Source organism: Acomys minous, assembly GCF_964271855.1.
Source record: "Acomys minous genome assembly, chromosome: 1".
NCBI lineage: Eukaryota > Metazoa > Chordata > Mammalia > Rodentia > Muridae > Acomys > Acomys minous.
This window is the reverse complement of record NC_140483.1, coordinates 21,516,832-21,531,593: the sequence shown is the minus strand read 5'-3', so window position 1 is coordinate 21,531,593 and position 14,762 is coordinate 21,516,832. Positions and strand designations below refer to the sequence as shown.

The following is a 14,762-nucleotide window of genomic DNA, read 5'->3' as shown; positions in this document are numbered from 1 at the left end:
CCCTTGGGAAGGAAAAGTTACTTTGATTAGGTTGATGTTACTGGGCCTCTGGGCTTTTGAATTTGGAGGGGCTAAAGCCATGAGATTTTAAGTATATGGTTTGGATGAGTGGGAGGTTTTCCTCCTTGTCCCACTCCCCTAACAGGTACTTCAAGTGTAATAGATTTAGAGAGCCAGGTACGGTGGCATACGCCTGTATTCCCAGCACTTGGAGGCTGAGGCAGGTATATTTCTTTGAGTTTGTGGCCAGCCTGTTCTGCAGAATGAGTTCCAGGACTGCCAGGGCTACACAGAGAAGCCCTGTCTCAAAATATATAAATGTGTACATGCATGCATGACTAAAATGTAACTGGCCCAGCACAGGATAAACAAAGGTCTTCCAATAAACTACTCAACAAAAGCTTAAGCCCTGGCTAATTTCTTTTAGTTGACTAAGAAACTGATTAAGGTAACTATGTTTTTGTTGTTGTTGTTTGCTTGTTTTTAAGTATTGAGATTGAATTTAGGGCCCTGTTCATGCAAGGTAAGGGTTCTGCCATTGAACTATATGCCCAGCTTTCATTTTAACCTTTCTGTTTGTTTGTTGTATAATTTTAGAATCTTACTGAGACCAGTGAGGCTCTGCCTAAACTAGGGCTGACTTACTCTGCAGCCAAGACAGAGCTTGAATTCACAACCCTACCTCAGCCTCCCAAATGCCTTCAGAGTACAGGCTGTACCATGAGGCCCAGCCTCTTAGGATTTCTTTTATTTTCATTTTATGGGAATTGGTGTTTTGCCGGTATACATGTCTATGTGAGGGTATCAGATTCCCTGAAGCTGGAAGTATAGACAGTTGCCATGTGGGTTCCTTGAATTGAACCTGGGTTCTCTGGAAGAATAGCCAGTGCTCTTAACCATTGAGCTGCCTCTCCAGCCCTTTTTCTTTTTCTTTTTAAAGAGAGGGATTAGAAGCCAATGAAATGCTTCAGTGGGTAAGAACCCTTGCCAAGGAAGATGACCTAAATTAGTCCCTGAGACCTATGTGTAGAAGGAGAGAACTGACTTACTTGATTTGTCCTCTGACCCCTACACATAGGCACAAGGATGCATATGTACCCACACTTTCGTGCCTATGTGCCCACACGGGCACGCGCATGCACAGATACATGAATGAGTGGGTGAGTCAATACATATATTAAGAGACCTGATGAGGGAGGAAGAGAGGAAAGTCAGGGGTTAATGGTCAGGTCCTGGAGAGAAGCTTGGATTGACCAACTTGATGGATAAATGACTGGGACGGGGGGAAAGTTCTTTATTAAAGGAACAATTGCCAAGGGACATCATTAGCTTCTTGTAACTCCACCTGTACTCATTTCAGCTTCTGATAAAGAATCTAAAGAATGAGATCACCAAAAAAATCCAAGTGCCCAACTGTGAGGAGATCTTCTACGCTGGCACAGGCAGCCTCCTGCTTCGGGATGCAGATTCCATCACACTCTTTGACGTCCAGCAGAAGCGGTAACATGGCAGGCCCCTGACAGGCAGCCTGTAAGGAGGGAGGGTGGCGGTAACATGGCAGACGCCCCTGACAGACTGACATGAGGTGGGGTGGAAGTCTTAAATAGGAGCCTGTTCTGTACGCTTGCTATATGGCCTAGCTGTTTCTTGTACACTTAACTCCTAGACTGTTTGCTGTCCTTTTTCTCTTTTCATGGCCATCTGCCACCATATGCACACATTCCGGCAGTATAGCATGGTGCTGTGTATTTAGGTATTTTTATAGTACATACCTGAACAAAGAATGCTTTCAGGTCTTGGAGTGAGAAGAGCACAAAGTTGAATAGCACTGCTGCTGTTCTTAAAGAACTTAGTAAGCCAGGCGTGGTGGCACACACCTTTAATCCCAGCACTCGGGAAGCAGAGGCAGGCGGATCGCTGTGAGTTCGAGGCCAGCCTGGTCTACAAAGCAGGTCCAGGACAGCCAAGGCTACACAGAGACCCTGTCTCGAAAAACTAAAAAAAAAAGAACTTAGTAAGTCTAGTGGTGAAAATAGATAGATGTAAATGCCTAATAATAGGAGGTAATTGGAGGCAACAAATGAGGAAGGGGCAGTGCAGACTGTGAGCCAAAACATTTAGCTCATTGACCCACAGCACAGGCAATGTTTCCTTGGTGTTACATTGACAAGTTGAGTTTTACATTAAATAAAGATGAAAAGACATAGGTCATAGCTTAAGACAAGGAAATTAGGCCCATTCATGATTACCTTTCTCTTGCTATGCCAGGACTCTAGCATCAGTGAAGATTTCCAAGGTGAAATACGTTATCTGGTCAGCAGATATGTCTCACGTAGCACTACTGGCCAAACATGGTAAGGCTTCATTATATCCACTGTCTTAGAGCCCACGTCCTTCCTGCCAGTTTACTGCACTCACCCTGTCCAGCAGAGCACTCATCCCCTTTGCCTCTTACAGCCATTGTGATCTGTAACCGCAAGCTGGATGCTCTATGTAACATTCATGAGAACATTCGAGTCAAGAGTGGGGCCTGGGATGAAAGTGGGGTGTTTATCTATACCACAAGCAACCACATCAAATATGCTGTCACCACTGGGTAAGTGAATCATCTGGGACAGAGTGGGAGAAAGTGGCTTCATGCAATCACTGTGCTAGCACTGGGGATATAACTGCAGTTCCCTGTTAACATTCTCCATGAAAAAGCTAACAGTGCACATATGTACTCAAGGGGTATATGTGTGCGTGCGTGTGTGTGTGTACTCAGTGGGTAGTGACAGTTTCTTCAATGTCAGACAACCTGAGTTCAATCCCCAGATTCCTCAAAGTGGCAGGAGAGAACCAGATCCTAGAGCTGTCCTCCGGCCCCCACACACCTGCACTGTGTACACACAAACACATACACATAAAAGAAAAATGTTCAAAATTTAGGGGAAAAATTCTAAAGGACTGAGGAAGGACCAGTGAAATAGCTCACCAGGTTTAAAAAAAATATATGCTTTATGTGTGAGCCTGGCAATCTGAGCTTGACCCCTAGAACACCTGTATAGGTGGAAGGAGAGAACTGACTCCACAGAGCCGTCCTCTGACTTCCACACATGCCCTGCAGCATGCATTTCTACCCCACATAATGCACACGCATACATAATAATGACTTTATTTTTGAAGGGAGGCTAGTCATTGGTGGTGTGCCTTCCTAGTATGCCCAAAGCTCTAGGCTCAATCCCTCATACTGTAAAAAGTTCGTAGCATCTATTCTGTCATAGAAAATAATAAAATCAAAAAAAATTTAAAAATTAAAATAAAAAGAAAATAATAAAATCAATTTGAAACACTTCCTGTCTGTACCATTGTTTAAGTAGCACTTGATGAAAGGGTAACAAGAAAATACTGTCCTAACTTTTGTTCATTGTTCGCAAGCTGAACTTCCTCTCACTTCTGAAAATTGTGCCTTTCATCCCCTCTTCCTAGGGACCATGGGATCATCCGCACTCTGGACTTACCCATTTATGTCACGAGAGTGAGGGGCAACAATGTTTACTGCCTGGACAGGGAGTGCCGTCCTCGGGTACTCACCATCGATCCCACCGAGTTCAAGTTCAAACTGGCCCTGATCAACAGAAAGTATGATGAGGTATGAAGCAGGGACACCTAGCAAAGTGTTAAATGACGCAGTACTCCTTTTACCTTATGAGTAATCTCTGCTCCTTGCCTACCAAACTCAATGTCTAGGTCCTGCACATGGTGAGGAACGCCAAACTAGTAGGCCAGTCAATCATTGCTTATCTCCAGAAGAAGGGTTACCCTGAAGTGGCGCTGCACTTTGTAAAGGATGAGAAAACTCGTTTCAGCCTGGCTCTGGAGTGCGGGAACATTGAGGTGAGAGGGACCTAATAAGTCCTAGAGGCTGGACTCCGGAAGGCCTTAGCTGGGCTTCATCTTAGCTGGCGTGGAATTCAGGATTTTAGTTAAATTGAGCAATTTTCCTGTTGCTGTTTCTGCTTCTTCTTGTCTCTTCTGCCCAGTGTTTTCAATCGTTACCATCTCAAACTGAATTTAAGAACGTCTAGGATAAAAGTTAGATAGCAGGAAGTCCAAAGAATCGGCTTATTTTCCGTGACACTTGATCTTGCTGGATGAAGTACTTACAAGATGGTGAGGCCCAGAGAGCACAGACATTGTTTCAAGGAAGAAAGGGCTTAGGAAGCTTGCTTTTCCAGTTCTGCATTTTATTCCTTCTTTTATTACTTCCTCTGCCTTTCCCTAAAGCCCCTGTGCACAGAGCACTATGCTGTGACTCTATTTATGATTCAAATCACGTTTGTAAATAGAATTCTCCATAGAGTGAAGATCGTGATTGCAAGTATAGAGAATTCCTTGGGAAATTTTAGAGGCAAATGCTTTGATGGAGCCCCTGGTTTTGCATCACTGACCGTGGGAACTCTTTAGATTGCCCTAGAAGCAGCCAAAGCCCTGGATGACAAGAACTGCTGGGAGAAGCTGGGGGAAGTGGCCCTGCTACAGGGCAATCACCAGATTGTAGAAATGTGCTATCAGCGCACCAAAAACTTTGACAAGCTGTCCTTCCTGTACCTTATTACCGGCAACTTGGAGAAACTTCGCAAGATGATGAAGATTGGTGAGTTCACTAAAACTCAGGTTGGAAAGTGTGGGCCTTGTGGGGAAGGAGGAAGAGAAATAGAGGAGAGAATGCTTTAGAGAGAAGGCTTAAGTTGGTTTCTCATTGACTTGATGCAGCTGAGATCCGGAAGGACATGAGTGGCCATTATCAGAATGCCCTCTACCTGGGTGATGTGTCGGAGAGAGTGCGAATCCTGAAGAACTGTGGCCAGAGTAAGTATCTAGCCAGGACTCACCAGCTCCCTTGAGGCCTGCGGAAGGAGCTTCTGGGAATTGCCCTTTATTGTAGTGTGTGTGTGTGTGTTTGTGTTTATATTACACTTAAAATTTTTCTTCTAAACCAAATGGTGAAGCCAGACAAGGAAGGAGTCTTGGTGCTTCTTGAACTTCTACTGTAGAGTTTGCACTCAGTTTACAAGACTTGAGTCATTGTTGCCGTTTGTTTGTTGATGTCTCCCTATATACCAAACTCTATGCTAGAGTTCGAGGTCCATTAAGGAACAAGTTCTAGGCATGGTGACTCACATCTTACCCTAACACTCAGGAAACAGGCAAGAAGATTTCCCTAAGTTTGAGGCCAGCCTGGGTTACAGATTAGGACTCTGTCCCAAAAAATAAAGGGCTGGAGAGATGGGCTGTTAAGAGCACGTTTTGCTGTTGCTGAGGACCTAGGTCTGGTTCCCAGCCACCCAAATGAGGGCTCACAACTATACTCAACTCTAGTTCCAGGGGACCCACTGCCGTCTTCTGACTCTTTGTTTTGTTTTGTTTTTTGAGACAGGGTTTCTCTATGTAGCCTCAGCTGTCCTAGACTCACTTTGTAGACCAGGCTGGCCTCGAACTCAAAGAGATCCACCTCCTTCTTCTTCTGACTCTTAATGGGCACCAAGCATGCACATGATGTCCACATATGCAAGCAGGCAAAACACTCATACATAAAATAAAATGAGGGGGCTTGAGAGATGGCTCAGAAGTTAAGAGCCCTGGCAGCTCTTCCAGAGGTCCTGAGTTCAATTCCCAGCAGCCACATGGTGGCTCACAACTATCTATAATGAGATCTGATGCCCTCTTCTGGCGGGCAAGCAGAACATTGTATACATAATAAATAAATAAATCTTTTTAAAAAATAAAAAATAACTCTAGTCAAAAATTATAAGTGCAAGATGTAGATGTAGGCTGTGATGGAGAGGAGTCAAGCATAAATCCAAGGTGGTTGTTAGCATTGATGATAGTGCTTAAAGAAAAGTAACTGGGCTGGGCGTGGTGGTGCACGCCTTTAATCCCAGCACTTGGGAGGCAGAGGTGGGTGGATCGCTGTGAGTTTGAGCCCAGCCTGGACTACAAAGTGAGTCCAGGACAGTCAAGGCTACACAGAGAAACCCTGTCTCGAAAAAAAAAAAAAAAGAAAGAAAGAAAGAAAGAAAGAAAAGAAAAGAAAAGTAACTGGGGGGCTGGAGAGATGAGTTAGCTTTAAGAGCAGTGGCTGCTCTTCCAGAGGACACAGGTTCAATTCCCCAGCACCCGCATGACAGCTCACAACTGTCTGTAACTTCTGTTCCCGGGAACCCAATACCCTCACTCAGACCTACATACGGTCGAAATACCAATGTACATAAAATAAAAATAAATTTAAAAAGAAAAGTAACTATTAATTATAAACAAATTTCTTTGCACAAAATTATCATCTGAGAACTGGATGTTGTGGTTCTTGCCTTTAATCCAAGCACTCGAGAGATAGAGGCAGGTGGATCTCTTGAGTTGGAGGCCAGCCTGATCTACAGGAGTTCCATGTCAGCCAAGGCTACACAGAAAAACCTTCTCTCAAAAATTGTTTTAAAATAAGAAAAAGCCTCATGGTGACGACATATGTCTAACATGCCCTCCCCCCCAAAAAAATTACCTTAAAACTTAGCATAGGTTAAATATTCCTAAATGAAATCCAACATTTGAAATGCTCCAAAATCCAAATACTATGTAGCCCTGGCTGCTCTGGAACTCACTAGCTAAAATCCAACTTCTCAAATGGTAATACAATGCTCTGAATTTCTGAATTTAAATTTCAATTTTTTTCCAAGATTTTTATTATACTTACTTGTTTATTGGGTGGGTAGGTATGATCCTGTCACTCTGCATTGGGTGTGTTGGGGTGGGGATGAGTTAAAGGAGGACTTGGGGAGTTGGTTCTCCTTTCACTTACTGTGTTTCTGGGATAGGACTCAGACTGCCAGGCTTGGTGGTGAGAGCCCTTACCTATTGAGCCGTCTTGAGGGTCCAGATTGCCTATTTCCAGATGAGGTAATATAACACTTTAGCTATAAGTGGCAAAACATGTTTTGACAATGAACTCAGATGTTTAAATAAGAATAGAATCAAGTGTCACTGTCATCAAGCACAACAAACAGGTTTCTTTTTACCAGATTTTTTTTTTCCAGATAGCCTTGGCTATCCTGGACTCACTTTGTAAACCAGGCTAGCCTAGACCTCACACAGTCCACCTGCCTCTGCCTTTTTTATTTTCTTAATTTTAATTTATTATAATTTATTCAGATTACATCCCAAATGTTATCCCCTCCCTTGTATCTTCCCGTTCCCACCCTTCCTCCCTCTTCTACCCTATTCCCCTCCCCTAGACCTCTGACAGAAGGGGACCTCCTCCCCCACCATATGACCACAGCCTGTCAAGTCTTGTCTGGATAGCCTGAAGATATTTGCTTTAAGACATGGTCTCATTTTGAAGCTGTGGCTAGCCAGGAACCCACTGGAGAAACCAGATTTTCTTACTTCCCCTTGGCCTTTTCGTCTAGCTCCTCAAGTTCCTTCTTTGTGTATATTTGAAAACCTTACCTATGCATCCATCTTGTTGGCATACTTCTTGGGCTGTGTCAGGCTTATTGCAACATTTGTGGTGTGTATTTCTCCTTCCATGTTATATTTTAAAGCAACTAAGGGAATGAACTCTTTAACAGGTTGTCCTCTGACCTCATCATGTGTGCTGTGAGAGTCACATACAAACATGCACACACAATAAACATAGAAAACGTTTTAATAAAACAAACACCCCCTTGCATTTAGAGTATGATTAAGTGTATCTACTAAAGCTGCATTCAAAGTGTTGCTCAAGATGACAGACATACAGCGACTCAACAGGAGAGGAAGGCATTTCCACACTCACTTGTATGGCTGTGGCCATCCTTGGGTCTTTGCTCCCCTTTCTTTGAGAGATAGCATCATCTTGCCCTATTTACCTCCTCCACCACAACAACATGGCACCTGGTTTCCCTCAGAACAGGTTAAAAAAAGATGACACTGAAAATACAGTCCACATGCTGGGTGTGGTGGCACATGCCTTTAATCCCAGCATTTGGGAGGCAGAGGCAGGAGGAACACTGTGAGTTTCAGGACAGCCTGGTCTACAGAGTGACTTCCAAGACAGTCAAGGCTACACAGTGAACCGTGTCGGGGGGAGGGGGATAGAAGAAAAGAAAATACAGTGCGCAGTTACTGTAAGCTAGCCTCCAGTGTGACATTTCATCACTTCTGACATTCTCTCCATTGGAAGCTGCTTAACAACTTCAGCCTACATGTGTGGTTGGATATTATGCAAGCGTTTGAACACTAGGAGATGAGGGTCAGCCTTCCCTCAGGAGTCTACCAAACACCTAAATGACATTCTCTTAGCAGTGTACCTATACACAAAGCCTGGTTTTTTTCTGTAGAGTCCCTGGCCTATCTCACAGCGGCTACACATGGCTTAGATGAAGAAGCTGAGAGTCTGAAGGAAACATTTGACCCTGAGAAGGAGACAGTGAGTATTTACACAAGTGCCTCTCATAGCGGGATTCATTCTCATCTTGGGATAATTTAAAATATAAATTTTACTCTGCCACCTAATTATAGAGAGGGGCTTAGAGATAAGTCGAGAAGCAGAGCATAGCCTTTTCTGTGTGACTCTTGAGAGCTATTCATGTTTAACGTCTTTATTATTCCACCTCTCAGATCCCAGACATTGATCCTAATGCCAAACTGCTGCAGCCACCTGCTCCTATCATGCCGCTGGATACCAACTGGCCCTTGTTGACTGTGTCCAAAGGGTTCTTTGAAGGCTCCATTGCCAGCAAGGGTAGGTGCCCATTTCTCCTATAGCACTTTTTAAATGTGTTTTATAGAGAACTATCCTGAGTAAGTCTGAGTATGTCTCAGTTACTAGATCACTTTCCTAGCACGTACAGAGCTACGGATTCCATCCCTAGCATTAAGCACATAACTTACATGTGCCTGTAGTACCAGCTACAGACATGGAGATAAGAGAAACAAAAGTTCAAGGTTTTTCTTGGCCACATAGTTCAGGACAGCCTGGACTTACATGAGACCATGTCTTAAAAACAAACAAAAAAGGGGCTGGAAAGGTGGCTCAGTGACTAAGAGCACTGGCTGCTCTTCCAGAGGACCCGGGTTCAGTTCCCAGCAACTACATGGCAGCTCACAGCTGTCTGTAACTCCAGTTCTAGGGGATCTGACCCCCTCACCCATGGAGGCAGAATACCAAAGTACATTCTAAAAAAACAAAACAAAACACCCCAGCAGGGTGGTACATGCCTTTATTCTCAGCACTTAGGAGGCAGAGGCAGACAGGTCTCTGTTAGTTCCTGGGCGGACAGATCTCTGTGAGTTCCTGGATAGCCTGGTCTACAGAGTGAGTTCCAGGATAGCCAAGGCTACACAGAGAAACCTTATCTTGAAAAACAAAAGCCAAAGGAAAAAAAATCTTAGAAAGTATCACTAACCATTTCATCTTTTTTTTTTTTTTTTTTGGTTTTTCGAGACAGGGTTTCTCTGTGTAGCCTTGGCTGTCCTGGACTCGCTTTGTAGACCAGGCTGGCCTCGAACTCACAGCGATCCGCCTGCCTCTGCCTCCCGAGTGCTGGGATTAAAGGCGTGCGCCACCACGCCCGGCTTCATCTGTTCTTTTTTCTGTGTGAAGTTTGACAGGGTATTGAGATGCTAGCCAGGGCTGGGATGTAGTCTCAAAAACTGAGGAAAACTACTTGAGACCCTTTTAGAGAATTTAACCCAGATGTGGCACATACTGTAATCTTAGCAATTAAGAAGTAGACGAAGGAGGAACAAGAGTTCAAAGCCATCACAGAGAGGACATAGCTAGTTTAAGGTTAGGCTGGCCCACGAAGTGGGTGCTTGTGTTGCCACCAACATCTGTAAACACTTTGCTGCGTTTCTCTAGTTCACCATACATGGAGTTATCTCCTCTTAGTGTTTCCTGCTCATCATGTGCTGTAGATGTATTTGTGGACAACCACTTCTCACTGCCACCTGTGCCCTCCTGTTTGGACTTTTTCACCAGTTCACCTCTACGTAAGAGACTAAGCAAAGGGGCTGGAGAGATGGCTCAGAGGTTAAGAGCACTGACTGCTCTTTCAGAGGTCCTGAGTTCAATTCCCAGCAACCACACGGTGGCTCATAGCCATCTATTATAATGAGATCTGGTACCCTCTTCTGACCTGCAGATATACATGCAGGCAAAGCACTGTATCCATAATAATAAATAAATAAATCTTTTTTAAAAAGAGCCTAAGCAAAGCCAGGCATAGTGCACATAGTTTTAAGCCCAACACTTGGAATACAAAGGCAGGAGGATCGATGTGACTTCAAGGCCAGCCTGGTCTACAAAGTGAGTCCAGGATAGCCAGGGCTACACAGAAAAACCCTGTCTCGAAAAACCAAAAACAAGCCAAAAAAGCCTAAGTAGATTTCAGGCATTTTGTGTCTGGGTTACTCTTTCCTCAGCCTCCTGGACCCACCCATGCCCTCATTCTCTGCATAGACTGTAGTAATGGTGACTATTAAAGATTTCAAGAAGAAGCTTCGAGAGTGGGAAGCCAGAGACAGCCAGCTGTTGGTGAGAGGGAGCTAGTTCTCTCCTGCCTCCACAGGGGCTGAACCCAGGCCTCATGCATACTAGACAAGCTCTCTACCACCAAACCATAGCTGCTGCCACACCCAGCCCCCGCCAAAAAAAAAAAAACCAACTCTGTTGATTCTCTTCTATTTCTTCTCTGTGGAACCTTTTGCAAGTTGGCATAACATATATATGACAAAAACAATAACTCAAAATATATGGTCAGGAACTTTTTGAGATGGCTCAGTCAGTAAAGTGCTGCCATGTATGAATGAGGGCCTGAGTTTGGATCCCCAAACTGGAAGTGTAGTCACTGACACATTAAAAAATAGAATAAAATAAAATAAAGAAAAAATATAGCCGAGCGTGGTAGCACACACCTTTAATCTCAGTACTCAAGAGGCAGAGGCAGGTCAATCTCTGTGAGTTTGAGGCCAGCCTGGTCTACAAAGTGAGTCCAGGACAGTAAAGGCTACACAGAGAAACCCTGTCTTGAAACCGCCCACCCACCCCCCGCAAAAAAAAAGAAAGAAAGAAAGAAAGGAAAAAGAAAAAAAAATATATTCATGGACAAAGCAAAACAGGTCAAAACCTCGGCAATTATTTTTGTCTTTTGTTTGTTTTTTGTTTTTTTTAGATTCAACTACACAATAAAACATTTCCGAGGCAGGGTTTCTCTTGTAGTCCTGGCTGTCCTGGGCTCACTTTGTACACCAGGCTGGCCTCGAACTTAACAGAGATCCATCTGTCTCTGCCTCTTAAGTGCTGGAATTAAAGGCATGTGCCACCGTGACTGGCTTCCAGTTTTCTAATCTACCAGTTAGCAGCCCATAGTTCTGAGGTCACAGCCCTGAGCAACTGCTTTTGAGAGCATGCCCCTTGTCTGTAGAGGAGGGTACACTTGAGACTTGGCAGATTCTAACTAGCTCTCTTCTGTCCCTCCCTTGGTAGGGAAGGGAGGAGCATTGGCTGCTGACATTGACATTGACACTGTTGGTACTGAAGGCTGGGGAGAGGATGCGGAACTGCAGCTCGATGAAGGTAAGGATGCTGCTTTAGGATAGAAATAATCTGTGGAACAATCTATGAGCTAACTCATAGAGCCAATAGGATCCTAATATTTCAACATAGGAGTAGGGGTGGGGGTTATGCTACCACCCAAGTCTAATTTGGTCCTGGATTTTCCTTGCAGATGGGTTTGTAGAAGCTCCAGAAGGTTTGGGAGAGGATGCTCTTGGCAAGGGACAAGAAGAAGGAGGTGGCTGGGATGTAGAGGAAGATCTGGAGCTCCCACCTGAGCTGGTATGTGAACTTCCTGCTCTGGAGCATCTCTCCTTGTCACCCTGTAAAAACTAGTGGGGGTGATCTCCCTCCCTCCCTCCCTCTCCCTCTTCCGTTTGTGTCTATTCTGAAGCTCCACAAAGGATGCTCCTAATCTGATTCATATCTCCCATTTGAAGGAGTAGAGCCCAAGTTTGTTGCCTTGTTCCATTCTTAGGGAGCATAGGAGAAGAGATGTATAGCTTCCCTCTAATATGACACTTGTCTTTTCATTTGAAGGGGGAGGTGTTTAATATTTGAATTGCAGCTTTTGGTATGTCACCTCCTTTCTTGATCTAAGCATCTAAATGTGTGTCTTGAATTCATCAGAACACAGTATCTGGACCTAGCTCAGTTGATAGGGTGTTTGCCTAGCATGTACAAAGCCCTTAGTTTGGCCCACACAATACATAAATCAAGCATGGTGCCGTAAGACTGTGCTCCTAGCACTTTAGATAGAGGCAGGAAGATTCGGTCCTTGCTACATAGGGAGTCAGACTCTGTTTAAACAAATAAATAAAGCCTTAGTTTCTTTCTTTTAGGACGTACCCTCTGGGGTAACTGGTGGTGCTGAAGATGGGTTCTTTGTGCCCCCAACCAAGGGAACAAGCCCAACTCAGGTAAGCCGGCAAACCCAATTACACAGGGATGAGTGCTTCTAAGCTGGCTAATGTTTGATTGCTGTGTAAAAAGTATTGGCTGATTTTATCAGTCATGGAGGAGGAGAATTGGAAAGAGACAGGAAGTTTTTCATTTGGCTTAGGTGTTTTGTTTCTTCCTAGATATGGTGCAATAACTCCCAGCTTCCAGTTGATCACATCCTGGCAGGTTCTTTTGAAACAGCCATGCGGGTAAGTCTTCTTTAAAAACCTAGGCCCTTCTTCTTGCATGTCTATTCCACAGTCCTAGGGTGAATGGTGGACTCATCTCTTAACCACATGAAAATGATCTGGCCCACAGGGCCAAGGTATGTGCTTCATGGCAGTTGTTGGCCTTGCTAAAGGAATTTGCTTCCTGAAGCCCTCTTATCTGCTCTCCCCTGGTCTGTAGTCATGCTTGCCAGTAAGCCATATCCGCTGTGTTATAGCCTGCTTTCTGGCTTACATTTGTAAAATGTGCACCTCTTCCTGAGTAGCTGTGTATTATGACAGTGACTAGATGTTATGATGATATTAACACCTGCAACAACCGTCAGCATTTATTACCACTCTGTTGATTATTCTAAAATACTCTATATAGATGCTTAAAAGATCCTGTAATTGACTGTATTTTAGTAGTGAGAAAGCAATACAAAGAAGTAAAATACCTTGCCCGAGTCTGATTTAATTTTTCGTTGGTAGAAAACAAATCCTATGTTCTTTTTTTCTTGTGTTCTAGCTTCTTCATGACCAGGTGGGAGTCATCCAGTTTGGCCCCTATAAGCAGCTGTTCCTGCAGACATATGCTCGAGGCCGCACCACCTACCAAGCACTGCCCTGCTTGCCCTCCATGTACAGTTACCCTAACCGTAACTGGTAAGTACCCTTGCTCCTTGCTGCCTGTTCCAAATTGGAGTAGATACTTCAGATGGTAGCCACAGTGACATGGAATTGCCCCAGAGCTAAGGTTTCCAGGAGAAGAGATCTGTGGCTTGTTTCTTTGGGGTTTGGTTTACACCAGTTGCCATCCTATCCCCAGCTCCTTTCACAATAAGGTGTGGGTGATTGTCTTAGCTAGCAACAGAGCATAAGTCTTAGGTTGCTATTGACTATCCCGTTTTCTTCATAATTTACCCTTTCCAGGAAGGACGCAGGGCTAAAGAACGGGGTACCAGCTGTGGGCCTAAAGCTTAATGACCTGATCCAACGATTGCAGCTGTGCTACCAGCTCACCACAGTTGGCAAGTTTGAGGAAGCTGTGGAAAAATTCCGTTCCATCCTACTCAGTGTGCCTCTTCTTGTTGTGGACAATAAACAGGAGATTGCAGAGGTAGGAGTCCAGCCACTTACTTGACCCTCGGCACCTCCATGTTCAGTCTATGTCGTGACTGTCTTCTGCAACCTCTTCAGGCCCAGCAGCTCATCACCATTTGCCGAGAATACATTGTGGGTTTGTGCATGGAGATAGAGAGGAAGAAGCTACCTAAGGAGACTCTAGACCAGCAGAAGCGCATCTGTGAGGTAAGATGTGTGAGGCCAGCTCTGCAGAGGCACCGTTCCCGTAACCCTCAATTACATCTGAATGGTTTGGTTTGGAACTTTCTTGGCTTTGAGGAGGAAGAGAAATTAGAGGAATTGAGGAATAAAACTCATTCCTCAGATCAGGAGTTCATATATTTTAACTAATTTGTCTCACAGCCAATCAGGTGGGCTTTGTATTGTTTTGTCTTTTATGTTTCTGAACATCAGCCTGCTCTGTGTCCTTTCTGTCCACTAGATGGCAGCCTATTTCACACACTCAAACCTGCAGCCTGTGCATATGATCCTGGTGCTGCGGACAGCACTCAACCTTTTCTTCAAGCTCAAGAACTTCAAGACAGCTGCAGCCTTTGCCCGGCGCCTGCTGGAACTTGGGCCCAAGCCTGAAGTAGCCCAACAGGTAGAGGGGATTCCATCAGTGACTTTAGGGATCCCAGGCCTTAAGTGAAAGGAGCAGAAGCTCAGTATCCTTGTCTCTCAAACAAGACAGTGTACCAGCATCCAACCCTGAAAAACCCACGGAGTGCTGCCATCTGGTCACTTACTGACCTTGGGCTTCTTTTTTCCCTTGATACCAGAGTAATAATTTATACAGACATGGCATTGAGTAAGTGGCACTCCCACATACTTTATACAGCTGTTTAAATGGAGTGGATCCCACAGTTACCCATGTTGTAGTAGTGAGAAAATAATACCTTGCCCAAGTTTGATTT

At 44.5% G+C, this 14,762-nt stretch overlaps 1 protein-coding gene across 2 annotated transcripts in view; it reads left to right on the top strand.

Moving 5' to 3' along the window:
- Window positions 1-14,762, top strand: part of COPA (COPI coat complex subunit alpha) — a 50,931-nt gene that overhangs the window by 33,984 nt on the left and 2,185 nt on the right. Inside the window, exons 15-31 of one of the 2 annotated variants that reach the window (XM_084782404.1) lie at window positions 1,361-1,500; window positions 2,269-2,354; window positions 2,458-2,596; window positions 3,469-3,631; window positions 3,730-3,876; window positions 4,447-4,636; window positions 4,756-4,851; window positions 8,355-8,443; window positions 8,635-8,758; window positions 11,504-11,593; window positions 11,745-11,854; window positions 12,415-12,492; window positions 12,655-12,723; window positions 13,250-13,386; window positions 13,654-13,840; window positions 13,921-14,031; window positions 14,288-14,449. In XM_084782404.1, the coding sequence (XP_084638530.1) occupies window positions 1,361-1,500; window positions 2,269-2,354; window positions 2,458-2,596; window positions 3,469-3,631; window positions 3,730-3,876; window positions 4,447-4,636; window positions 4,756-4,851; window positions 8,355-8,443; window positions 8,635-8,758; window positions 11,504-11,593; window positions 11,745-11,854; window positions 12,415-12,492; window positions 12,655-12,723; window positions 13,250-13,386; window positions 13,654-13,840; window positions 13,921-14,031; window positions 14,288-14,449 (2,118 nt within the window). Of the gene's footprint in view, window positions 1-1,360; window positions 1,501-2,268; window positions 2,355-2,430; window positions 2,597-3,468; window positions 3,632-3,729; window positions 3,877-4,446; window positions 4,637-4,755; window positions 4,852-8,354; window positions 8,444-8,634; window positions 8,759-11,503; window positions 11,594-11,744; window positions 11,855-12,414; window positions 12,493-12,654; window positions 12,724-13,249; window positions 13,387-13,653; window positions 13,841-13,920; window positions 14,032-14,287; window positions 14,450-14,762 lie in introns of both variants that reach the window. The other variant, XM_084782403.1, reaches the window with a different exon arrangement.